The sequence below is a fragment of the Bombina bombina genome, chromosome 3, assembly GCF_027579735.1.
Source record: "Bombina bombina isolate aBomBom1 chromosome 3, aBomBom1.pri, whole genome shotgun sequence".
NCBI classification, from domain to species: Eukaryota; Metazoa; Chordata; class Amphibia; order Anura; family Bombinatoridae; genus Bombina; species Bombina bombina.
The window spans coordinates 596,148,439-596,175,968 of NC_069501.1; the positions used below are offsets into that span (position 1 = coordinate 596,148,439).

General features: G+C 41.7%; 1 protein-coding gene across 1 annotated transcript in view; it reads right to left on the reverse strand.

The window, feature by feature from the left end:
• Positions 1–397: 397 nt before the first annotated feature.
• LOC128652441 (ultra-long-chain fatty acid omega-hydroxylase-like) overlaps positions 398–27,530 on the reverse strand; it is a 204,891-nt gene continuing 177,758 nt past the window's right edge. Inside the window, exons 12-14 of the mRNA XM_053705380.1 lie at positions 7,182–7,246; positions 6,388–6,470; positions 398–708 (exon numbers count right to left, since the gene is read on the reverse strand). Of these exons, the coding sequence (XP_053561355.1) occupies positions 537–708; positions 6,388–6,470; positions 7,182–7,246 (320 nt within the window). The 3' untranslated portion in view covers positions 398–536. The remainder of the gene's footprint in view (positions 709–6,387; positions 6,471–7,181; positions 7,247–27,530) is intronic.

Consider the following 27,530-nt stretch of genomic DNA (forward strand, 5'->3'; position numbering starts at 1 on the left):
ACAGTATATGCTGTGAGCCTGACACACAGCAGAGATCAGAGGAGTTATTCAGGACTGTAGTGGACACTGAATACACTAGCCTAGCGATCTATTAAATCAGCAGCAGCTACACTGTCCCTCCTCTCACTAAGAATGCAGCTTCCGAATGAATCTAAAATGGATGCTGTCCAGGAAGTGGGAGGGTCTGGGAGGGAGGGAGGGTCTGCTGCTGATTGGCTGGAATGTGTCTGCTGACTGTGAGGTACAGGGTCAAAGTTTACTCAATGATGACGAATAGGGGGCGGATCGAACATCGCATATGTTCGCCCGCCGTGGCGAACGCGAACAAGCTATGTTCGCCGGGAACTATTTGCGACATCAATAATAACAAAGTATTTGAATAAAAAGTACCAAGTGATAAAAATTATTATATTTCATTTTATAATTAAATTATATTCAGTAAGTTGTTCAAATATTCCACCATGAGAAGAGTTTGCAACTTCTCTTTTTCCTTTGTGTAGGATATTACACTATTAGCTTCCTCTGTTCAAGTGACATCAGGATTTCAGTGCCTCTACCTGCAGCCATAATCCGCCTTCAGCACGTAATATCAGCTCAGGCTTTCTGCGCACGGATTTAGTTTGGTCCAGGGTGACATTAAAGTGTAAAAGGGTCAGGGCTAACACGACCCTCATCTCAGCCATAGCAAAGTTCTGTCCAATGCAGTTCCTGTTGGTGACAAGTCAGAGCTGTTAATCTAAATGTGGTTGGCAAAAAGATCTTGTGTGGTTGGAAACAATATAAAGTAATTTATCATGTAATATACTTTCCTATGCTGAGTAAGTCTCTCCCCTACTAATTTCAATTAGGTGTAAACACACGTAGGTTACACATTATCATAATGTGATATGAGTCAAAATCAGTATTGTTCTAAAAAGTAAGATGATTCTATTGATACAGATAGTTCAACTACATCTCTTTAGCAAGTCATTATTTTAAATTGATTTTTATGCTTAACAAACGTGTTATAAAAAAAAAAAAAAGGAAATTTATGCTTACCTGATAAATGTATTTCTTTTACAATATGACGAGTCCACGGATTTCATCCTTACTTGTGGAATTTATCCTCCTACTAACAGGAAGTGGCAAAGAGCACCACAGCAGAGCTGTATATATAGCTCCTCCCTTCCTTCCACCTCCAGTCATTCAACCGAAGTTAGGAAGAGAAAGGAAAAGCCAAAGGTGCAGAGGTGACTGAAGTTTATAAAAATAAGTACATACCTGTCTAAAAAAATGACAGGGGGGGCCGTGGACTTGTCATATCGTAAAAGAAATAAATTTATCAGGTAAGCATAAATTTCCTTTTCTTTTACAAGATATGACGAGTCCACGGATTTCATCCTTATTTGTCTTATTTGTGGGATACAATACCAAAGCTACAGGACACGGATGAAAGGGAGGGACAAGACAGGAACCTAAATGGAAGGCACCACTGCTTGAAGAACCTTTCTCCCAAAAACAGCCTCAGAAGAAGCAAAAGTATCAAATTTGTAAAATTTGGAAAAAGTGTGAAGAGACGACCAAGTTGCAGCCTTGCAAATCTTTTCAACAGAAGCATCGTTTTTAAATGCCCATGAGGAAGCCACAGCCCTAGTGGAATGAGCAGTAATTCTTTCAGGAGGCTGCTGTCCAGCAGTCTCATACGCCAGACGGATGATACTCTTCAGCCAAAAAGAAAGAGAGGTAGCCATAGCTTTCTGACCCCTACGCTTTCCAGAAAAAAAAAACAATGAATAATGAAGATGATTGACAGAAATCTTAGGCGCCTGCAAGTAAAACTTCAGGGCATGGACCACGTCCAAGTTATGCAACATACGCTCCTTCTTAGAAGAAGGGTTAGGACATAATGAAGGAACAACAATTTCCTGATTAATATTCTTATTAGAAACAACCTTAGGAAGGAAACCAGGTTTGGTACGTAAAACCACCTTATCAGAATGAAAGATAAGATAAGGCGAGTCACATTGTAACGCTGAAAGCTCAGAAACTCTACGAGCAGAAGAAATAGCAACCAAATACAAAACTTTCCAAGATAACAACTTAATATCTATGGAATGCATGGGTTCAAACGGAACCCCTTGAAGAACATTCAGAACTAAATTCAAACTCCAGGGTGGAGCAATTGGTCTAAACACAGGCTTGATCCTGGTCAAAGCCTGACAAAAAGACTGAACATCTGGAACATCTGCCAAACGTTTGTGAAGTAAAATCGATAAAGCAGAAATTTGTCCCTTTAAAGAACTTGATGACAACCCTTTCTCCAATCCTTCTTGGTGAAAAGACAGAATCCTGGGAATCCTAACTCTACTCCATGAGTAGTTCTTGGATTCGCACCAATAAAGATATTTACGCCATATCTTATGGTAAATCCTTCTAGGAACAGGTTTACGAGCCTGAATCAGAGTATCAATGACAGACTCAGAGAACCCCCGCTTAGATAAAATCAAGCGTTCAATCTCCAAGCAGTCAGCTGCAGATAAATTAGATTTGGGTGTTGGAAAGGACCTTGAATGAGGAGGTCCTGTCTCAATGGAAGTTTCCACGGGGGCCGAGAGGACATATCCACTAGATCTGCATACCAAGTCCTGCGTGGCCACGCAGGTGTGATTAGAATTACAGAAGCTCTCTCCTGTTTGATCCGAGCAATCACCCAGGGAAGGAGAGGAAACGGTGGAAACACATAAGCTATGTTGAACGACCAAGGCACTGCCAAGGCATCTATCAGTTCGGGCTGAGGATCCCTCGACTTGGATCCGTATCTTGGGAGCTTGGCATTCTGTTGAGACGCCATCAGATCCAATTCTGGTCTGCCCCATCGGAGAATCAGGGAGGCAAAGACCTCTGGATGGAGTTCCCAATTCCCCGGATGAAATTCCTGATGGCTTAAAAAGTCCGCTTCCCAGTTGTCCACTCCTGGGATGTAGATTGCTGACAGATAACAAGAGTGAGCATCTGCCCTTCGAATTATCTTGGATACTTCTGTCATCGCTAAGGAACTCCTCGTTCCTCCCTGATGATTGATGTAAGCCACAGTCGTGATGTTGTCTGACTGAAAACGGATGAATTTGGCCGAAGCCAACTGAGGCCACGCCTGAAGAGCATTGAATATTGCTCTCAATTCCAGAATATTGATTGGAAGTAGAGACTCCACCTGAGTCCACACACCCTGAGCCTTCAGGGAATTCCAGACTGCACCCCAGCCTAGTAGACTGGCGTCCATTGTCACTATCACCCACAAAGGTCTGCGGAAGCACGTCCCTTGGGACAGATGATGCGGCGACAACCACCAAAGAAGAGAGTCTCTGGTCTCCTGGTCCAGATTTATCTGAGGAGATAAATTTGCATAATCCCCATTCCACTGTCCGAGCATGCACAGTTGCAGTGGTCTGAGATGAAATCGAGCAAACAGAATGATGTCCATTGCCGCCACCATCAATCCAATTACCTCCATGCACTGAGCCACTGATGGCCGAGGAGTGGACTGAAGGGCTCGGCATGTATTTAGAATCTTTGACTTTCTGACCTCCGTCAGAAAAATCTTCATGGATATAGAATCTATCAATCAGAGTTCCCAGGAAGGGAACCCTTGTCTGTGGAATAAGTGAACTCTTTTCTAGATTCACCTTCCATCCGTGAGTTCTCAGAAAGGACAACACTGTGTCTGTATGAGATCTTGTCGGATGATAAGTCGATGCCTGGATCAGAATATCGTCCAGATAAGGCGCTACTGCAATGCATCGCGGCCTGAGAACCACCAGAAGGGACCCTAGGACCTTTGTGAAGATCCTGGGTGCTGTGGCCAACCCGAAGGGAAGAGCCACGAACTGAAAATGTTTGTCCAGGAAGGCAAACCTTAGGTACTGATGATGATCCTTGTGGATAGGAATATGAAGGTATGCATCCTTCAAGTCCACTGTAGTCATATATTGACCCTCCTGGATCATTGGTAAAATTGTTTGAATCGTCTCCATCTTGAAAGATGAGAAACTTGTTTAGACTCTTGAGAACTAAAATGGGTCTGAACGTTCCCTCTTTTTTGGGAACCACGAAAACATAATTTATGTAAGAACTTACCTGATAAATTCATTTCTTTCATATTAGCAAGAGTCCATGAGCTAGTGACGTATGGGATATACATTCCTACCAGGAGGGGCAAAGTTTCCCAAACCTCAAAATGCCTATAAATACACCCCTCACCACACCCACAAATCAGTTTAACGAATAGCCAAAAAGTGGGGTGATAAGAAAAAAGTGCGAAAGCATAAAAAATAAGGAATTGGAATAGTTGTGCTTTATACAAAAAAATCATAATCACCACAAAAAAAGGGTGGGTCTCATGGACTCTTGCTAATATGAAAGAAATGAATTTATCAGGTAAGTTCTTACATATATTATGTTTTCTTTCATGTAATTAGCAAGAGTCCATGAGCTAGTGACGTATGGGATAATAAATACCCAAGATGTGGAACTTCCACGCAAGAGTCACTAGAGAGGGAGGGATAAAATAAAGACAGCCAATTCCGCTGAAAAATAATAATCCACACCCGAAACAAATTAAATTCTATAATGAAAAAAACTGAAATTATAAGCAGAAGAATCAAACTGAAACCGCTGCCTGAAGTACTTTTCTACCAAAAACTGCTTCAGAAGAAGAAAATACATCAAAATGGTAGAATTTAGTAAAAGTATGCAAAGAAGACCAAGTTGCTGCTTTGCAAATCTGATCAACCGAAGCTTCATTCCTAAATGCCCAGGAAGTAGAAACTGATTTGTGGGTGTGGTGAGGGGTGTATTTATAGGCATTTTGAGGTTTGGGAAACTTTGCCCCTCCTGGTAGGAATGTATATCCCATACGTCACTAGCTCATGGACTCTTGCTAATTACATGAAAGAAATGATATGAGTAAAACCCCTGCCCCTGTTCCAGACTTGGAACGGGACAAATTACTCCCATAGTAGAGAGGTCTTTTACACAGCGTAAGAACGCCTCTCTTTTTATCTGGTCTACAGACAATCGTGAAAGAAGAAATCTCCCCCTTGGGAGAAAATTTTTGAATTCCAATTGATACCCGTGGGTCACTATATCCAGTGCCCAGTTGTCCTGAACATCTCTTGCCCAAGCCTGGGCAAAGAGAGAAAGCCTGCCCCTACTAGATCCGGTCAGGGATCGGGGGCCGCCCCTTCATGCTGTCTTGGTAGTAGCAGCGGGCTTCTTGGGTTGTTTACCCTTGTTCCAAGCCTGGTTGGGTCTCCAGACGGACTTGGCCTGAGCAAAATTCCCTTCTTGTTTCGTGGAAGAAGAGGAAGAAGAGGGTACTCCTGTAAAGTTCCAAAAGGAACGAAAATTATTCTGTTTACCCCTCAATTTAGCAGTCTTATCCTGAGGTAGAAGATGACCCTTACCTCCAGTGTGTACCACAGTCATCCAGAGTCGCTAAAACCTCCTGAAGTAACAGGCGGAGGTGTTCCTAACTTGGGCCCCACCGGAGCTAGGGCTTTGCTGCCTTATCCTGAAGAGTAACTGCGCGTCTGAGCGCGCAAAATAGGCCCCGCCCACCATGGGCATCTCACTAGCTGTCCCCACAACCGCATGGGAAGAAAATCAGAGAAGCCTTGTGGTCCCCTAATGCACAGTAAAAATGTAACAACTACAATAAACAGTCATCTTTCTAAGGCCAATTATCAAATAATAGGACAGTCTCTCAACCGCATCTCCCAGTGTCTAGCCCATATTGACTCACATATAACATATAGCATTCAATATAAAAAAGCTATAATTCCAGTACCACCATAAAGCATATAGGTCTACTGCTTACCCCTTCCCCGGCAGGGAATAATGTCAGCCTGTTCTGATATAACAAGTCTCCCCAGAAGTAAAGGACTGAACATACCTCAATGCTGCTTGTAGAATGACACCGTTCTCCACACTGAAGATTTTTCTTACACAACCTTCAGAAGCTCTGTGGGAACCAGAATGGATCTTAGATAACGTTTGCTAAGATCATCAACATCAGGGCAGAAAAAAAGAATGTCTCCATTCCTCTTGGGAATCCAGACTGACGATTTCTCCCTGAGGAAAATAGTACTCACTGGCACCATTTTAAAATAAAAAACTTCTTGATTGAAGAATCTAAAACTAACACCTCACTTTACCTCTTCCTATTACTAACACAGGCAAAGAGAATGACTGTAGGTGGAGGGAAGGGAGGAGCTATATATACAGCTCTGCTGTGGTGCTCTTTGCCACTTCCTGTTAGCAGGAGGATAAATCCCACAAGTAAGGATGAAATCCGTGGACTCGTCATATCTTGTAAAAGAAATATTATCTGAGAGTTTGCTGTACTGATACCTGGGACCTGCAGAGAATGGAATAAATGCATGTGACGACCTCTCCTGAAATTTTTCTGGATCAAAGCGATATGGATCATATACCTACAATAACAGGGGATATTAGTCTTAAAGTGATAGGAAAGTCATAACACACTCAGAGCATGTCATTTTAATACACTTTTAATTACACTTCTGCTGCCAAATGTACTTTGTCCTCTTTGTATCCTTTTTAGAAAAGAAAATATATATAAACTCAGCGGCAGCAATGCACTACTTGGAGCTAGATGGGCATTGCTGGCTACATACATAAACATCTTGCCATTGGCTCACTAGATCTGTTCGTCTAGCTCTCTGTAGTACATTTCTGACCTGGAGATTACTTTACTATGTGTTTAAGCACACATATTATTGCAATAGTGCAATAATATATTGCTCTACCATATTAAAAAGACATGAAACCCAAAATGTTTCAGATAGAGAATACAATTGTAAATAACTTTACTTCTATTATCACATTTGCCTAATTCTCTTTGTATCCTTTGTTGAAGGAGCATCATTGCACTACTGGGAGCTAAAAAATCCATTTATGTGAAGTCACCAAACAGCATCTATCTCCCAGTAGTGCATTGCTGTTCCTGAGCCTACCTATGTATGCTTTTTAACAAAGGATACAAATAGAACAAATACAATTAAATAATAGAAGCAAATTTGAAAGTTGTTTAAAATTGTAGGGTCTATCTGAATCATGATAGTTTGGGTTTCATGTCCCTTGAAGGTGGTTTAATATCAATGATCAAAACAGATTAACTGTACCTGTGGATTCGGCCAGACTGTAGGATTGTGGTGGGTTCCATAGATACTTATTGCACAGATGTTGCCTTAGGAGAGAAATAAAAGTTATATTAGAAATGGAACTTGAATTATGGATTGACAGAAACACAGAAGACCTTTGCTAGGAAGGACTCATTAGGGACATATACTGTATAATGCTAAGCAAATACAATACAGTTTTTAAAGAAAGTTTGTTTGTCAAACCAATAAACAAACAAATGCTCTAAATAAAAGATCATTGACAAAGAAAGTGAGATACACATGGAAATGTCAAGACTGTCAATTAAACCTAGTGAAACTGAACATTAAAAGAAACAGATCGCAGCTCCTGGCGTGTTACCATTAGAAGCGCCGGAAATGGTAATATCAAAATAACTTCCTCCCAGTAATTCAGAGTGGCGTAGCCAGCAGCAGATCAAACTGCACAAAGCCACACAACAAGAAAAGAGGCAGGCAAACTACTGTATGCAAAAAGTTAAAATAAAAAATCTTTATTCCAAAAAAAGATAAAAATAGACAGACCTGGCAGGAAAACCATAGAAGTCACAGACTGACGCGTTTTGCGCCCTCTAGTGGCGCTTATTCATAGACTGTCTGCCTCGTTTCTTGTTTTGTAACTGAACATTGCAGTGATGTTTCAATTTTGGATCTGTTTGTTTTTTCTTTTTAATATGATTTTATAAGCGCTCATTTGCAAGTCTAAACTATTATTCCTTAAAGGGACACTGAACCCAAAAATATTCTTTCGTGATTCAGATAGAGCAAGACATTTTAAGCAACTTTCTAATTTACTCCTATTATCAAATTAGCTTCATTCTCTTGGTATCTTTATTTGAAATGCAAGAATGTAAGTTTAGAAGCCGGCCCATTTTTGGTGAACATCCTGGGTTGGTCTTGCTAATTGGTGGATAAATTCATCTACCAATAAAAAAGTCCTATCCAGATTTCTGAATAAAAAAAAGCTTAGATGCCTTCTTTTTCAAATAAAGATAGCAAGAGAACGAAGAAAAATTGATAATAGGAGTAAATTAGAAAGTCGCTTAAAATTGCATGCTCTATCTGAATCATGAAAGAAAAAATTTGGGTTCAGTGTCCCTTTAAATAAATAGAAAGGTCAAAATTGAAATGTGCACGGGGGCATTTTAAATTGAAATAGAAGCATTTTTGTAATATACTTCCATTAGAAAGAAAATGCTTCTAGCAAAAGTTTTTACTGTTTTTCTGTGGCATACGCACATATCCTGTGAGGGACAGTGCACGAGCATTAAACACCATGACCTCGACTTATCAAAGTCTGGCAGACCTGGTCCGCCAGACCTCGCTGAATACGGAGAGCAATACGCTCTCCGTATTCAGCATTGCCCCAGCAGCTCACAAGAGCTGCTGGTGCAACGCCGCCCCCTGCAGACTCGCGGCCAATAGGCCGCCAGCAGGGGGGTGTCAATCAACTCGATCGGATTGATTTCCGGCGATGTCTGTCCACCTGCTCAGAGCAGACGGACAGGTTATGGAGCAGCGGTCTATGTGACCGCTGCTTCATAACTGCTGTTGCTGGCGAGGCTGCAGGCTCGCCAGCAACACGGGGCATCAAGCTCCATTCGGAGCTTGATAGATATGCCCCCATGTCAACTGAAAGAGCTGGCAAATGTGTGTATTGGTTTTTTGAAGACATAATTTGTATCATACAAACTACTGCTGACTCTCTGAGAACATGTTGTGCTTGAACACTGGTGCACGGGCCCTCACAGGATATGTGCATATGCTGCAGAGAAACAGTGATAACTTTTACTAGAAGCATGTTTCCTAATGGAAGTGTATTGCAAAAATACTTCTATTTCACATGAAATGGGCGTATGCACAATTTAATTTTGACCATTAATTTATCCCTTTAAAGTTAAAATTAAACTCTCATGCTTCAGATAGGGCATGTAATTTAAAGACACTTTGGGGCTGATTTATTAACGGCCGAATTATGTTATATGCAGCTGTTAAGACCGCTGCTCCTTAACACGTTCGCTACCTCTGAGGCGGGTGACAGCAATCCGCCCGATCGCATATGATCGGGTTAATTGACACCCCCTGCTAGCGGCTGATTGGCTGTGAATCTGCAGGGTGTGGCATTGTACAAGCATTTCACAAGGAATGTTTGTGCAATGATAAATGCTGCCAGTGTATGCTGTCGGCATTTATCGATGTCTGGCAGACATGACCCACTATAGCCAGACCCATGATAAATCGGCCCCTATAAATTCACTTACATTATCAAATGTATTTAGTTCTCTAGATATACTTAGTTGAAATGTATATGCACATATGCTTAACAGCAATGCAATACTGTGAGCTAGCTGTAAATTGGTGGTTATACACATTTGTCTCTTGTCATTGGCTCACAGATTGGTTCAGCTAGCTCCCGTTACTGCATTGCTGCTCTGGAGTTATCTTTAACTTTGTGTTTAACCTCTTTGCAGGGGTTATGTGTTATGTTATTGCTATGTGCAATAATAAAATGCTCTAACATAAAAACATAATTTATGTAAGAACTTACCTGATAAATTCATTTCTTTCATATTAGCAAGAGTCCATGAGCTAGTGACGTATGGGATATACATTCCTACCAGGAGGGGCAAAGTTTCCCAAACCTCAAAATGCCTATAAATACACCCCTCACCACACCCACAATTCAGTTTAACGAATAGCCAAGAAGTGGGGTGATAAAAAAGTGCGAAAGCATATAAAATAAGGAATTGGAATAATTGTGCTTTATACAAAAATCATAACCACCCCAAAAAGGGGCGGGCCTCATGGACTCTTGCTAATATGAAAGAAATGAATTTATCAGGTAAGTTCTTACATAAATTATGTTTTCTTTCATGTAATTAGCAAGAGTCCATGAGCTAGTGACGTATGGGATAATGATTACCCAAGATGTGGATCTTTCCACTCAAGAGTCACTAGAGAGGGAGGGATAAAATAAAGACAGCCAATTCCTGCTGAAAATAATCCACACCCAAAATAAAGTTTAATGAAAAACATAAGCAGAAGATTCAAACTGAAACCGCTGCCTGAAGTACTTTTCTACCAAAAACTGCTTCAGAAGAAGAAAATACATCAAAATGGTAGAATTTAGTAAAAGTATGCAAAGAGGACCAAGTTGCTGCTTTGCAAATCTGATCAATCGAAGCTTCATTCCTAAACGCCCAGGAAGTAGAAACTGACCTAGTAGAATGAGCTGTAATCCTTTGAGGCGGAGATTTACCCGACTCAACATAGGCAAGATGAATTAAAGATTTCAACCAAGATGCCAAAGAAATGGCAGAAGCTTTCTGGCCTTTTCTAGAACCAGAAAAGATAACAAATAAACTAGAAGTCTTTCGGAAAGACTTAGTAGCTTCAACATAATATTTCAAAGCTCTAACAACATCCAAAGAATTCAATGATTTCTCCTTAGAATTCTTAGGATTAGGACATAATGAAGGAACCACAATTTCCCTACTAATGTTGTTAGAATTCACAACTTTAGGTAAAAATTCAAAAGAAGTTCGCAACACTGCCTTATCCTGATGAAAAATCAGAAAAGGAGACTCACAAGAAAGAGCAGATAATTCAGAAACTCTTCTGGCAGAAGAGATTGCCAAAAGGAACAAAACTTTCCAAGAAAGTAATTTAATGTCCAATGAATGCATAGGTTCAAACGGAGGAGCTTGAAGAGCCCCCAGAACCAAATTCAAACTCCAAAGAGGAGAAATTGACTTAATGACAGGTTTTATACGAACCAAAGCTTGTACAAAACAATGAATATCAGGAAGATTAGCAATCTTTCTGTGAAAAAGAACAGAAAGAGCAGAGATTTGTCCTTTCAAAGAACTTGCGGATAAACCTTTATCTAAACCATCCTGAAGAAACTGTAAAATTCTCGGAATTCTAAAAGAATGCCAAGAAAAATGATGAGAAAGACACCAAGAAATATAAGTCTTCCAGACTCTATAATATATCTCTCTGGATACAGATTTACGAGCCTGTAACATAGTATTAATCACAGAGTCAGAGAAACCTCTTTGACCAAGAATCAAGCGTTCAATCTCCATACCTTTAAATTTAAGGATTTGAGATCCTGATGGAAAAAAGGACCTTGCGACAGAAGGTCTGGTCGTAGCGGAAGAGTCCACGGATGGCAAGAGGCCATCCGGACAAGATCCGCATACCAAAACCTGTGAGGCCATGCCGGAGCTACCAGCAGAACAAACGAGCATTCCTTCAGAATCTTGGAGATTACTCTTGGAAGAAGAACTAGAGGCGGAAAGATATAAGCAGGATGATACTTCCAAGGAAGCGATAATGCATCCACTGCTTCCGCCTGAGGATCCCGGGATCTGGACAGATACCTGGGAAGTTTCTTGTTTAGATGAGACGCCATCAGATCTATTTCTGGAAGCTCCCACATTTGAACAATCTGAAGAAATACCTCTGGGTGAAGAGACCATTCGCCCGGATGCAACGTTTGGCGACTGAGATAATCCGCTTCCCAATTGTCTATACCTGGGATATGAACCGCAGAGATTAGACAGGAGCTGGATTCCGCCCAAACCAGAATTCGAGATACTTCTTTCATAGCCAGAGGACTGTGAGTCCCTCCTTGATGATTGATGTATGCGACAGTAGTGACATTGTCTGTCTGAAAACAAATGAACGATTCTCTCTTCAGAAGAGGCCAAGACTGAAGAGCTCTGAAAATTGCACGGATTTCCAAAATATTGATCGGTAATCTCACCTCCTGAGATTCCCAAACTCCTTGTGCCGTCAGAGATCCCCACACAGCTCCCCAACCTGTGAGACTTGCATCTGTTGAAATTACAGTCCAGGTCGGAAGCACAAAAGAAGCCCCCTGAATTAAACGATGGTGATCTGTCCACCACGTTAGAGAGTGTCGTACAATCGGTTTTAAAGATATTAATTGAGATATCTTTGTGTAATCCTTGCACCATTGATTCAGCATACAGAGCTGAAGAGGTCGCATGTGAAAACGAGCAAAGGGGATCGCGTCCGATGCAGCAGTCATAAGACCTAGAATTTCCATGCATAAGGCTACCGAAGGGAATGATTGTGACTGAAGGTTTCGACAAGCTGAAATCAATTTTAGACGTCTCTTGTCTGTTAAAGACAGAGTCATGGACACTGAATCTATCTGGAAACCCAGAAAGGTTACCCTTGTCTGAGGAATCAATGAACTTTTTGGTGAATTGATCCTCCAACCATGATCTTGAAGAAAAAACAACATATAAAGCAAAATTGATCAAATTCCTTAAATGACAGTTTCAGGAATGGGAAAAAATGCCAAAAAAACAGAATTTATGTTTACCTGATAAATTACTTTCTCCAACGGTGTGTCCGGTCCACGGCGTCATCCTTACTTGTGGGATATTCTCTTCCCCAACAGGAAATGGCAAAGAGCCCAGCAAAGCTGGTCACATGATCCCTCCTAGGCTCCGCCTACCCCAGTCATTCGACCGACGTAAAGGAGGAATATTTGCATAGGAGAAACCATATGTTACCGTGGTGACTGTAGTTAAAGAAAATAAATTATCAAACCTGATTAAAAAAAAACCAGGGCGGGCCGTGGACCGGACACACCGTTGGAGAAAGTAATTTATCAGGTAAACATAAATTCTGTTTTCTCCAACATTGGTGTGTCCGGTCCACGGCGTCATCCTTACTTGTGGGAACCAATACCAAAGCTTTAGGACACGGATGAAGGGAGGGAGCAAATCAGGTCACCTAAATGGAAGGCACCACGGCTTGCAAAACCTTTCTCCCAAAAATAGCCTCAGAAGAAGCAAAAGTATCAAATTTGTAAAATTTAGAAAAAGTGTGCAGTGAAGACCAAGTCGCTGCCTTACATATCTGATCAACAGAAGCCTCGTTCTTGAAGGCCCATGTGGAAGCCACAGCCCTAGTGGAGTGAGCTGTGATTCTTTCAGGAGGCTGCCGTCCGGCAGTCTCATAAGCCAATCGGATAATGCTTTTAATCCAGAAGGAGAGAGAGGTAGAAGTTGCTTTTTGACCTCTCCGTTTACCAGAATAAACAACAAACAAAGCCAAAGTTTGTCTGAAAACCTTAGTAGCTGCTAAGTAAAATTTGAGAGCACGAACTACATCCAAGTTGTGCAACAAACGTTCCTTCTTTGAAACTGGATTAGGACACAAAGAAGGCACAACTATCTCCTGGTTAATGTCTTTGTTAGAAACAACTTTTGGAAGAAAACCAGGTTTAGTACGCAAAACCACCTTATCTGCATGGAACACCAGATAAGGAGAAGAACACTGCAGAGCAGATAATTCTGAAACTCTTCTAGCAGAAGAAATTGCAACCAAAAAACAAAACTTTCCAAGATAATAACTTAATATCAACGGAATGTAAGGGTTCAAACGGAACCCCCTGAAGAACTGAAAGAACTAGGTTGAGACTCCAAGGAGGAGTCAAAATTTTGTAAACAGGCTTGATTCTAACCAGAGCCTGAACAAAGGCTAGAACATCTGGCACAGCTGCCAGCTTTTTGTGAAGTAACACAGACAAGGCAGAAATCTGTCCCATCAAGGAACTTGCAGATAATCCTTTTTCCAATCCTTCTCGAAGGAAGGATAGACTCTTAGGAATCTTAACCTTGTCCCAAGGGAATCCTGCAGATTCACACCAACAGATATACCAAATTATGTGGTAATTTTCTGGTTACAGGCTTTCAGGCCTGAACAAGAGTATTAATAACAGAATCTGAGAACCCTCGCTTTGATAAGATCAAGCGTTCAATCTCCAAGCAGTCAGCTGGAGTGGGTCGAACGGACCTAGAACAAGAAGGTCTCGTCTCAAAGGTAGCTTCCATGGTGGAGCCGATGACATATTCACCAGATCTGTATACCAAGTCCTGCGTGGCCACGCAGGAGCTATCAAAATCACCGACGCCCTCTCCTGATTGATCCTGGCTACCAGCCTGGGGATGAGAGGAAACGGCGGGAACACATAAGCTAGTTTGAAGGTCCAAGGTGCTACTAGTGCATCCACTAGAGCCGCCTTGGGATCCCTGGATCTGTACCCGTAGTAAGGAACTCTGAAGTTCTGACGAGAGGCCATCAGATCCATGTCTGGAATGCCCCACGGTTGAGTGACTTGGGCAAAGATTTCCGGATGGAGTTCCCACTCCCCCGGATGCAATGTCTGACGACTCAGAAAATCCGCTTCCCAATTTTCCACTCCTGGGATGTGGATAGCAGACAGGTGGCAGGAGTGAGACTCCGCCCATAGAATGATTTTGGTCACTTCTTCCATCGCTAGGGAACTCCTTGTTCCCCCCTGATGGTTGATGTATGAACTTGGCCCTCGCTAGCTGAGGCCAAGCTTTGAGAGCATTGAATATCGCTCTCAGTTCCAGAATATTTATCGGTAGAAGAGATTCTACCCGAGACCAAAGACCCTGAGCTTTCAGGGATCCCCAGACCGCGCCCCAGCCCATCAGACTGGCGTCGGTCGTGACAATGACCCACTCTGGTCTGCGGAAGGTCATCCCTTGTGACAGGTTGTCCAGGGACAGCCACCAACGGAATGAGTCTCTGGTCCTCTGATTTACTTGTATCTTCGGAGACAAGTCTGAATAGTCCCCATTCCACTGACTGAGCAGGAACAGTTGTAATGGTCTTAGATGAATGCGCACAAAAGGAACTATGTCCATTGCCGCTACCATCAAACCTATCACTTCCATGCACTGCGCTATGGAAGGAAGAGGAACGGAATGAAGTATCCGACAAGAGTCTAGAAGTTTTGTTTTTCTGGCTTCTGTCAGAAAAATCCTCATTTCTAAGGAGTCTATTATAGTTCCCAAGAAGGGAACCCTCGTTGACGGAGATAGAGAACTCTTTTCCACGTTCACTTTCCATCCGTGAGATCTGAGAAAGGCCAGGACAATGTCCGTGTGAGCCTTTACTTGAGGAAGGGACGACGCTCGAATCAGAATGTCGTCCAAGTAAGGTACTACAGCAATGCCCCTTGGTCTTAGCACCGCCAGAAGGGACCCTAGTACCTATGAGAAAATCCTAGGAGCAGTGGCTAATCCGAAAGAAAACGCCACGAACTGGAAATGCTTGTCCAGGAATTCAAACCTTAGGAACCGATGATGTTCCTTGTGGATAGGAATATGTAGATACGCATCCTTGAAATCCACCTTGGTCATGAATTGACCTTCCTGGATGGAAGGAAGAAGTGTTCGAATGGTTTCCATCTTGAACGATGGAACCTTGAGAAACTTGTTCAAGATCTTGAGATCTAAGATTGGTCTGAACGTTCCCTCTTTTTTGGGAACTATGAACAGATTGGAGTAGAACCCCATCCCTTGTTCTCCTAATGGAACAGGATGAATCACTCCCATTTTTAGCAGGTCTTCTACCCAATGTAAGAATGCCTGTCTTCTTATGTGGTCTGAAGACAACTGAGACCTGTGGAACCTCCCCCTTGGAGGAAGCCCCTTGAACTCCAGAGAATAACCTTGGGAGACTATTTCTAGCGCCCAAGGGTCCAGAACATCTCTTGCCCCAGCCTGAGCGAAGAGAGAGAGTCTGCCCCCCACCAGATCCGGTCCCGGATCGGGGGCCCGCATTTCATGCTGTCTTGGTAGCAGTGGCAGGTTTCCTGGCCTGCTTTCCTTTGTTCCAGCCTTGCATAGGTCTCCAGGCTGGATTGGCTTGAGAAGTATTACCTTCCTGCTTAGAGGACGTAGCCCTTGGGGCTGATCCGTTTCTGCGAAAGGGACGAAACTTAGGTTTATTTTTGGTCTTGAAAAGACCTATCCTGAGGAAGGGCGTGGCCCTTGCCCCCAGTGATATCAGAGATAATCTCTTTCAAGTCAGGGCCAAAGAGTGTTTTCCCCTTGAAAGGAATGTCAAGCAAATTGTTCTTGGAAGACGCATCCGCTGCCCAAGATTTTAACCAAAGCGCTCTGCGCCACAATAGCAAACCCAGAATTTTTTCGCCGTAACCTAGCCAATTGCAAGGTGGCGTCTAGGGTGAAAGAATTAGCCAATTTAAGAGCACGAATTCTGTCCATAATCTCCTCATAAGAAGAAGAATTACTAATAATCGCCTTTCCTAGCTCAAACTAGAAACACGCGGCTGCAGTGACAGGGACAATGCATGCAATTGGTTGTAGAAGGGAACCTTGCTGAACAAACATCTTTAGCAGACCTTCTAATTTTTTATCCATAGGATCTTGGAAAGCACAACTATCTTCTATGGGTATAGTGGCGCGCTTGTGTAGAGTAGAAACCGCCCCCTCGACCTTGGGGACTGTCTGCCATCAGTCCTTTCTGGTGTCGACTATAGGAAAACAATTTTATAAATATGGGGGGAGGTACTAAAGGTATACCGGGCCTGTCCCATTCTGTACTAACAATGTACGCCACCCGCTTGGATATAGGAAAAGCTTCGGGGGGCCCCGGGGCCTCTAAGAACTTTTCCATTTTACATAGTGGTTCTGGAATGACCAGATAATCACAATCATCCAAATTGGATAACACCTCCTTAAGCAGAGCGCGGAGATGTTCCAACTTAAATTTAAAAGTAATCACATCAGGTTCAGCTTGTTGAGAAATGTTTCCTGAATCTGAAATTTCTCCCTCAGACAAAACCTCCCTGGCCCCCTCAGACTGGTGTAGGGGCCCTTCAGAAACCATATCATCAGCGTTCTCATGCTCTACAGAATTTTCTAAAACAGAGCAGTCGCGCTTTCACTGATAAGTGGGCATATTGGCTAAAATGTTTTTGATAGAATTATCCATTACAGCCGTTAAATGTTGCATAGTAAGGAGTATTGGCGCACTAGATGTACTAGGGGCCTCCTGTATGGGCAAGACTGGTGTAGACGAAGGAGGGGATGATGCAGTACCATGCTTACTCCCCTCACTTGAGGAATCATCTTGGGCATCATTTTTACTAAATTTTTTTATGACATAAAATACATATAGTTAAATGAGAAGGAACCTTGGTTTCCCCACAGTCAGAACACAATCTATCTGGTAGTTCAGACATGTTAAACAGGCATAAACTTGATAACAAAGCACAAAAAACGTTTTAAAATAAAACCGTTACTGTCACTTTAAATTTTAAACTAAACACACTTTAATACTGCAATTGCGAAAAAGTATGAAGGAATTGTTCAAAATTCACCAAAATTTCACCACAGTGTCTTAAAGCCTTAAAAGTATTGCACACCAAATTTGGAAGCTTTAACCCTTAAAATAACGGAACCGGAGCCGTTTTTATATTTAACCCCTTTACAGTCCCTGGAATCTGCTTTGCTGAGACCCAACCAAGCCCAAAGGGGAATACGATACCAAATGATGCCTTCAGAAAGACCTTTCTATGTATCAGAGCTCCACACACATGCAGCTGCATGCCATGCTGTCCTCAAAAACAAGTGCGCCATACCGGCGCGAAAATGAGACTCTGCCTATGCTTTGGGAAAGCCCCTAAAGAATAAGGTGTCTAAAACAGTGCCTGCCGATATTATTATATCAAAATACCCAGATAAAATGATTCCTCAAGGCTAAATATGTGTTAATAATCAATCGATTTAGCCCAGAAAAAGTCTACAGTTTAAATAAGCCCTTGTGAAGCCCTTATTTACAATCGTAATAAACATGGCTTACCGGATCCCATAGGGAAAATGACAGCTTCCAGCATTACATCGTCTTGTTAGAATGTGTCATACCTCAAGCAGCAAGGGACTGCAAACTGTTCCCCCAACTGAAGTTAATTGCTCTCAACAGTCCTGTGTGGAACAGCCATGGATTTTAGTTACGGTTGCTAAAATCATTTTCCTCATACAAACAGAATTCTTCATCTCTTTTCTGTTTCTGAGTAAATAGTACGTACCAGCACTATTTGAAAATAACAAACTCTTGATTGAATAATGAAAAACTACAGTTAAACACTAAAAAACTCTAAGCCATCTCCGTGGAGATGTTGCCTGTACAACGGCAAAGAGAATGACTGGGGTAGGCGGAGCCTAGGAGGGATCATGTGACCAGCTTTGCTGGGCTCTTTGCCATTTCCTGTTGGGGAAGAGAATATCCCACAAGTAAGGATGACGCCGTGGACCGGACACACCTATGTTGGAGAAACAAGCTTCTAGTAACCAGAAGCAAAGAAAAAATGAGACTGAAATAATGTGGAGACAAAAGCGACGCCCATATTTTTTGGCCAAATAATACGCCCACATTGTTTGGCGCCTAAATGCTTTTTGGCGCCAAAAATGACGCCACATCCGGAACGCCGACATTTTTGGCGCAAAAGGACGTCAAAAAATGACAACTTCCGGCGACACGTATGACGCCGGAAACAGAAAAGATTTTTTGCGCCAAAAAAGTCCGCGCCAAGAATGACGCAATAAAATGAAGCATTTTCAGCCCCCGCGAGCCTAACAGCCGACAGGGAAAAAAAGTCAAATTTTTAAGGTAAGAAAAAATGATTGATTCAAATGCATTATCCCAAATATGAAACTGACTGTCTGAAAATAAGGAATGTTGAACATTCTGAGTCAAGGCAAATAAATGTTTGAATACATATATTTAGAACTTTATAAATAAAGTGCCCAACCATAGCTTAGAGTGTCACAGAAAATAAGATTTACTTACCCCAGGACACTCATCTACATGTTTGTAGAAAGCCAAACCAGTACTGAAACGAAAATCAGCAGAGGTAATGGTATATATAAGAGTATATCGTCGATCTGAAAAGGGAGGTAAGAGATGAATCTCTACGACCGATAACAGAGAACCTATGAAATAGACCCCGTAGAAGGAGATCACTGCATTCAAATAGGCAATACTCTCCTCACATCCCTCTGACATTCACTGCACGCTGAGAGGAAAACCGGGCGCCAACTTGCTGCGGAGCGCATATCAACGTAGAATCTAGCACAAACTTACTTCACCACCTCCATAGGAGGCAAAGTTTGTAAAAACTGAATTGTGGGTGTGGTGAGGGGGTGTATTTATAGGCATTTTGAGGTTTGGGAAACTTTGCCCCTCCTGGTAGGAATGTATATCCCATACGTCACTAGCTCATGGACTCTTGCTAATTACATGAAAGAAAGAACTTTTTATCATCTTTTTGCATTTCTATGTCCCTTTAAATGCTATAACAGTGCTTTACTCTTTTGGACATGCTAAGCAGGAAGTAAATACACTTTTTTATTGACGTCATAAAACAAATGGCCAAACTAACCTTTTGCAGAAATTCTCAATACATTTTCCTCTGCTCATGCCAGTCGGAAAACATCCAATGCTTATTTTAATGCATTTGCTTTCTTTATGATACTCTTATTGGAGCACACACATATTAGCTGTACTGTACACTAACATTGCTTGAGTACAATCAGTAGAGCTACTATTTTTGAGCTCATAAAGTCTAGGGTGCGCTAACATCTGCCTGTCTGATGGCACAGGCGAGATGAAACTCTCACATAATAGACTTCTATGGATGCATCCAGTAAAATTCATGTTGTATATTGCTTGAGCGTTAAAGTGCCATTAAACATTAATTTATTAAATTTCATATAAAGTTTTTTTATGTAAAATACATATTGAAAGTTGATCTTTTGTTTAAAAGAAATTCAAAGCTTAATTTTTAAAGTATAATCTTGAAATCAAACCTGTCAATCAAATAAATGAAATTTTAGAACAGAACCAATGGCACTACGTTAGTTTTTGACTCCTTAAATCTCAAATTTCATTACACTATTATGTACTGTTTCAATAGTTTATTATGAGTAATGGTGCTGTGTATTGAGACTTGATTCACAGGCTTTAAGGGGAGGACCCTTAGTTAGGATAGACTTGTAGCACTACGTTTCTTATATAATGGATTTATGATTATCCTCTAAACAGGGGGAAGAGGGTGCCACAAATTATTTAAAACTTAACTTTTAATAAGGGGTATATAAATGTTAAAAATAGGAATGATTAATACCACACACTGTGATACTCACGCTATGCAGTGTTAATATGGTTTGTAGTATACACTGAGTATATTGGATTGCCGATAAATTATTAGTTAGTGAAATAGAATATGTCAGCTTTCATATAAGTAACGAAGGAAATAGGTTACTCATTAACTGAGTCAAACGGTTATCAGCGGCTGTCAATCAAATACACTGGCCCGCCCCCATAGCTTCTGAGATTTCAAGCTCTTGCTGCTCTAGTGTATGACACAGCGTTCTAGCTGTCAGGTAGAACTAGAGGAGCTGCGGATGCACTAAAAAGTCTCCAATCTGACACCAAACTGTCATCTAAATCATGAAGCGTTCTGCTTTGCGTTTTAACCCCTTAACGTCAAGGGTCGTACAGGGTACGTCTTACACAAACTGGTCTTTAAAGACCAGCGACGTACCCTGTACGACCTAGCTGTTTAAAGCGGCTGGAAGCGATCCTGATCGCTTCCAGCCGCTTTCAAGGTATTGCCGTGATGCCTCGATATTGAGGCATCATGGCAATACCTTTTCTGGCACACTGATGCAGAGAGGGCCACTCTGTGGCCCTCTCTGCATCGGCCAGCGATGGTGCCGATCGTTGGTGGGTGGGAGCAGCTGCAGGGAGGAGGGTGGGCGGCCCATCGCTGGGAATCTTCTTCCGGATTAGTCCCCGGTGCGTGCGGGAGTGTGCACGGGGGCGGGCTGCATGCGCACGCACCCAGCGATCTAAATCATCTCAGTAAACGGTCCGGTTGTGATGGGAGCGGGTCATGATCTGTGGTGGGAGTGGGTGATGGGGGGGTCAAATTTTTATTTATAAAAGGGATCTGGGAGAGGGGGGTATTGAGGGGGGGCCAGCTACACTACAGAAAAAAAAATATTAAAAACATTGCACAAAAGTTTGAAAAGTGGGTACTGGCAAACAGCTGCCAGTACCCAAAATGGCACCAAATAGTGAGAGGGGGAAGATTAGAGCGCTGTGTGGGGGGGATCAGGGAGGTTGGGTGCTATGGGGGGAGCCTACACAGCAGCATATGTAAATATGCTGGAATTTTTAAAAAAAATAAAAATAAAAGATAGCTTTTATTTTAGTACTGGCAGACTTTCTGCCAGTACTTAAGATGGCGGGGACAATTGTGGGGTGGGGGAGGGAAGAGAACTGTTTGGGAGGGATCAGGGGGTGGGATGTGTCAGGTGGGAGGCTGATCTCTACACTAAAGCTAAAATTAACCCTTCAAGCTACCTAATTAACCCCTTCACTGCTAGCCATAATACACGTGTGATGCGCAGCGGCATTTCGTGGCCTTGTAATTACCAAAAAGCAACTCCAAAGCCATATATGTCTGCTATTTCTGAACAAAGGGGATCCCAGAGAAGCATTTACAACCATGTGTGCCATAAGTGCACAAGCTGTTTGTAAATAATTTCAGTGAGAAACCTAAAATTGTGAAAAATTTTACGATTTTTTTAATTTGATCGCATTTGGCGTTGAAATGGTGGCATGAAATATACCAAGATGGGCCTTGATCAATACTTGAGGTTGTCTACTACACTAAAGCTAAAATTAACCATAGAAGTTCCCTACATGCTCCCTAATTAACCCATTCACTGCTGGGCATAATACAAGTGTGGTGCGCAGTGGTATTTAGCGGCCTTCTAATTACCAAAAGCAACGCCAAAACCATGTCTGCTATTTCTGAACAAAGGGGATCCCAGAGAAGCATTTACAACCATATATGACATAATTGCACAAGTTGTTTGTAAATAATTTCAGTGACAAACCTAAAGTTTGTGAAAAAATTTGTGAAAAAGTGAACAATTTTTTTTTATTTGATCGCATTTGGCGGTGAAATGGTGGCATGAAATATACCAAAATGGGCCTAGATCAATACTTTGGGATGTCTTCTAAAAAAAAATATATACACGTCAAGGGATATTCAAGAATTCCTGAAAGATATCAGTGTTCCAATAGAACTAGCGCTAATTTTGAAAAAAAGTGGTTTGGAAATAGCAAAGTGCTACTTGTACTTATTGCCCTATAACTTGCAAAAAAAGCAAAGATCATGTAAACATTGGGTATTTCTAAACTCAGGACAAAATTTAGAAACTATTTAGCATGGGTGTTTGTTGGTGGTTGTAGATGTGTAACAGATTTTGGGGGTCAAAGTTAGAAAAACATAATTTATGCTTACCTGATAAATTTATTTCTCTTGTGTGTTCAGTCCACGGGTCATCCATTACTTATGGGATATATTCTCCTTCCCAACAGGAAGTTGCAAGAGGATCACCCAAGCAGAGCTGCTATATAGCTCCTCCCCTCACATGTCATATCCAGTCATTCGACTGAAACAAGACGAGAAAGGAGAAACTATAAGGTGCAGTGGTGACTGGAGTTATAATTTAAAAATTTAGAACCTGCCTTAAAAAGACAGGGCGGGCCATGGACTGAACACACTACAAGAGAAATACATTTATCAGGTAAGCATAAATTATGTTTTCTCTTGTTAAGTGTGTTCAGTCCACGGGTCATCCATTACTTATGGGATACCCATACCAAAGCTAAGTACACGGATGATGGGAGGGACAAGGCAGGAACATTAAACAGAAGGAACCACTGCCTGTAGAACCTTTCTCCCAAAACCAGCCTCCAAAGAAGCGAAAGTGTCAAATTTGTAAAATTTGGAAAAAGTATGAAGTGAAGACCAAGTTGCAGCCTTGCAAATCTGTTCAACAGAGGCCTCATTCTTAAAGGCCCAGGTGGAAGCCACAGCTCTAGTGGAATGAGCTGTAACTCTTTCAGGAGGCTGCTGTCCAGCAGTCTCATAGGCTAAACGTATTATGCTACAAAGCCAAAAAGAGAGAGAGGTAGCCGAAGCCTTTTGACCTCTCCTCTGTCCAGAGTCAATGACAAACAGAGAAGAAGTTTGTCTAAAATCCTTAGTTGCCTGTAAGTGGTATATATAAGAGTATATCGTCGATCTGAAAAGGGAGGTAAGAGATGAATCTCTACGACCGATAACAGAGAACCTATGAAATAGACCCCGTAGAAGGAGATCACTGCATTCAAATAGGCAATACTCTCCTCACATCCCTCTGACATTCACTGCACGCTGAGAGGAAAACCGGGCTCCAACTTGCTGCGGAGCGCATATCAACGTAGAATCTAGCACAAACTTACGTCACCACCTCCATAGGAGGCAAAGTTTGTAAAAACTGAATTGTGGGTGTGGTGAGGGGTGTATTTATAGGCATTTTGAGGTTTGGGAAACTTTGCCCCTCCTGGTAGGAATGTATATCCCATACGTCACTAGCTCATGGACTCTTGCTAATTACATGAAAGAAAGAACTTTTTATCATCTTTTTGCATTTCTATGTCCCTTTAAATGCTATAACAGTGCTTTACTCTTTTGGACATGCTAAGCAGGAAGTAAATACACTTTTTTATTGACGTCATAAAACAAATGGCCAAACTAACCTTTTGCAGAAATTCTCAATACATTTTCCTCTGCTCATGCCAGTCGGAAAACATCCAATGCTTATTTTAATGCATTTGCTTTCTTTATGATACTCTTATTGGAGCACACACATATTAGCTGTACTGTACACTAACATTGCTTGAGTACAATCAGTAGAGCTACTATTTTTGAGCTCATAAAGTCTAGGGTGCGCTAACATCTGCCTGTCTGATGGCACAGGCGAGATGAAACTCTCACATAATAGACTTTTATGGATGCATCCAGTAAAATTTATGTTGTATATTGCTTGAGCGTTAAAGTGCCATTAAACATTAATTTATTAAATTTCATATAAAGTTTTTTTTATGTAAAATACATATTGAAAGTTGATCTTTTGTTTAAAAGAAATTCAAAGCTTAATTTTTAAAGTATAATCTTGAAATCAAACCTGTCAATCAAATAAATGAAATTTTAGAACAGAACCAATGGCACTACGTTAGTTTTTGACTCCTTAAATCTCAAATTTCATTACACTATTATGTACTGTTTCAATAGTTTATTATGAGTAATGGTGCTGTGTATTGAGACTTGATTCACAGGCTTTAAGGGGAGGACCCTTAGTTAGGATAGACTTGTAGCACTACGTTTCTTATATAATGGATTTATGATTATCCTCTAAACAGGGGGAAGAGGGTGCCACAAATTATTTAAAACTTAACTTTTAATAAGGGGTATATAAATGTTAAAAATAGGAATGATTAATACCACACACTGTGATACTCACGCTATGCAGTGTTAATATGGTTTGTAGTATACACTGAGTATATTGGATTGCCGATAAATTATTAGTTAGTGAAATAGAATATGTCAGCTTTCATATAAGTAACGAAGGAAATAGGTTACTCATTAACTGAGTCAAACGGTTATCAGCGGCTGTCAATCAAATACACTGGCCCGCCCCCATAGCTTCTGAGATTTCAAGCTCTTGCTGCTCTAGTGTATGACACAGCGTTCTAGCTGTCAGGTAGAACTAGAGGAGCTGCGGATGCACTAAAAAGTCTCCAATCTGACACCAAACTGTCATCTAAATCATGAAGCGTTCTGCTTTGCGTTTTAACCCCTTAACGTCAAGGGTCGTACAGGGTACGTCTTACACAAACTGGTCTTTAAAGACCAGCGACGTACCCTGTACGACCTAGCTGTTTAAAGCGGCTGGAAGCGATCCTGATCGCTTCCAGCCGCTTTCAAGGTATTGCCGTGATGCCTCGATATTGAGGCATCATGACAATACCTTTTCTGGCACACTGATGCAGAGAGGGCCACTCTGTGGCCCTCTCTGCATCGGCCAGCGATGGTGCCGATCGTTGGTGGGTGGGAGCAGCTGCAGGGAGGAGGGTGGGCGGCCCATCGCTGGGAATCTTCTTCCGGATTAGTCCCCGGTGCGTGCGGGAGTGTGCACGGGGGCAGGCTGCATGCGCACGCACCCAGCGATCTAAATCATCTCAGTAAACGGTCCGGTTGTGATGGGAGCGGGTCATGATCTGTGGTGGGAGTGGGTGATGGGGGGGTCAAATTTTTATTTATAAAAGGGATCTGGGAGAGGGGGGTATTGAGGGGGGGCCAGCTACACTACAGAAAAAAAAATATTAAAAACATTGCACAAAAGTTTGAAAAGTGGGTACTGGCAAACAGCTGCCAGTACCCAAAATGGCACCAAATAGTGAGAGGGGGAAGATTAGAGCGCTGTGTGGGGGGGATCAGGGAGGTTGGGTGCTATGGGGGGAGCCTACACAGCAGCATATGTAAATATGCTGGAATTTCTTTTTAAAAAAAAATAAAAGATAGCTTTTATTTTAGTACTGGCAGACTTTCTGCCAGTACTTAAGATGGCGGGGACAATTGTGGGGTGGGGGAGGGAAGAGAACTGTTTGGGAGGGATCAGGGGGTGGGATGTGTCAGGTGGGAGGCTGATCTCTACACTAAAGCTAAAATTAACCCTGCAAGCTACCTAATTAACCCCTTCACTGCTAGCCATAATACACGTGTGATGCGCAGCGGCATTTCGTGGCCTTGTAATTACCAAAAAGCAACTCCAAAGCCATATATGTCTGCTATTTCTGAACAAAGGGGATCCCAGAGAAGCATTTACAACCATGTGTGCCATAAGTGCACAAGCTGTTTGTAAATAATTTCAGTGAGAAACCTAAAATTGTGAAAAATTTTACGATTTTTTTAATTTGATCGCATTTGGCGTTGAAATGGTGGCATGAATTATACCAAGATGGGCCTTGATCAATACTTGAGGTTGTCTACTACACTAAAGCTAAAATTAACCATAGAAGTTCCCTACATGCTCCCTAATTAACCCATTCACTGCTGGGCATAATACAAGTGTGGTGCGCAGTGGTATTTAGCGGCCTTCTAATTACCAAAAGCAACGCCAAAACCATGTCTGCTATTTCTGAACAAAGGGGATCCCAGAGAAGCATTTACAACCATATATGACATAATTGCACAAGTTGTTTGTAAATAATTTCAGTGACAAACCTAAAGTTTGTGAAAAAATTTGTGAAAAAGTGAACAATTTTTTTTTATTTGATCGCATTTGGCGGTGAAATGGTGGCATGAAATATACCAAAATGGGCCTAGATCAATACTTTGGGATGTCTTCTAAAAAAAAATATATACACGTCAAGGGATATTCAAGAATTCCTGAAAGATATCAGTGTTCCAATAGAACTAGAGCTAATTTTGAAAAAAAGTGGTTTGGAAATAGCAAAGTGCTACTTGTACTTATTGCCCTATAACTTGCAAAAAAAGCAAAGATCATGTAAACATTGGGTATTTCTAAACTCAGGACAAAATTTAGAAACTATTTAGCATGGGTGTTTTTTGGTGGTTGTAGATGTGTAACAGATTTTGGGGGTCAAAGTTAGAAAAACATAATTTATGCTTACCTGATAAATTTATTTCTCTTGTAGTGTGTTCAGTCCACGGGTCATCCATTACTTATGGGATATATTCTCCTTCCCAACAGGAAGTTGCAAGAGGATCACCCAAGCAGAGCTGCTATATAGCTCCTCCCCTCACATGTCATATCCAGTCATTCGACCGAAACAAGACGAGAAAGGAGAAACTATAAGGTGCAGTGGTGACTGGAGTTATAATTTTAAAATTTAGAACCTGCCTTAAAAAGACAGGGCGGGCCGTGGACTGAACACACTACAAGAGAAATAAATTTATCAGGTAAGCATAAATTATGTTTTCTCTTGTTAAGTGTGTTCAGTCCACGGGTCATCCATTACTTATGGGATACCCATACCAAAGCTAAGTACACGGATGATGGGAGGGACAAGGCAGGAACATTAAACAGAAGGAACCACTGCCTGTAGAACCTTTCTCCCAAAACCAGCCTCCAAAGAAGCGAAAGTGTCAAATTTGTAAAATTTGGAAAAAGTATGAAGTGAAGACCAAGTTGCAGCCTTGCAAATCTGTTCAACAGAGGCCTCATTCTTAAAGGCCCAGGTGGAAGCCACAGCTCTAGTGGAATGAGCTGTAACTCTTTCAGGAGGCTGCTGTCCAGCAGTCTCATAGGCTAAACGTATTATGCTACGAAGCCAAAAAGAGAGAGAGGTAGCCGAAGCCTTTTGACCTCTCCTCTGTCCAGAGTAAACGACAAACAGAGAAGAAGTTTGTCTAAAATCCTTAGTTGCCTGTAAGTAGAACTTCAGAGCACGGACCACGTCTAGATTATGCAAAAGACGTTCCTTCTTTGAAGAAGGATTAGGACATAATGATGGAACAACAATCTCTTGATTGATATTCCTGTTAGAAACAACCTTAGGCAAAAACCCAGGTTTAGTACG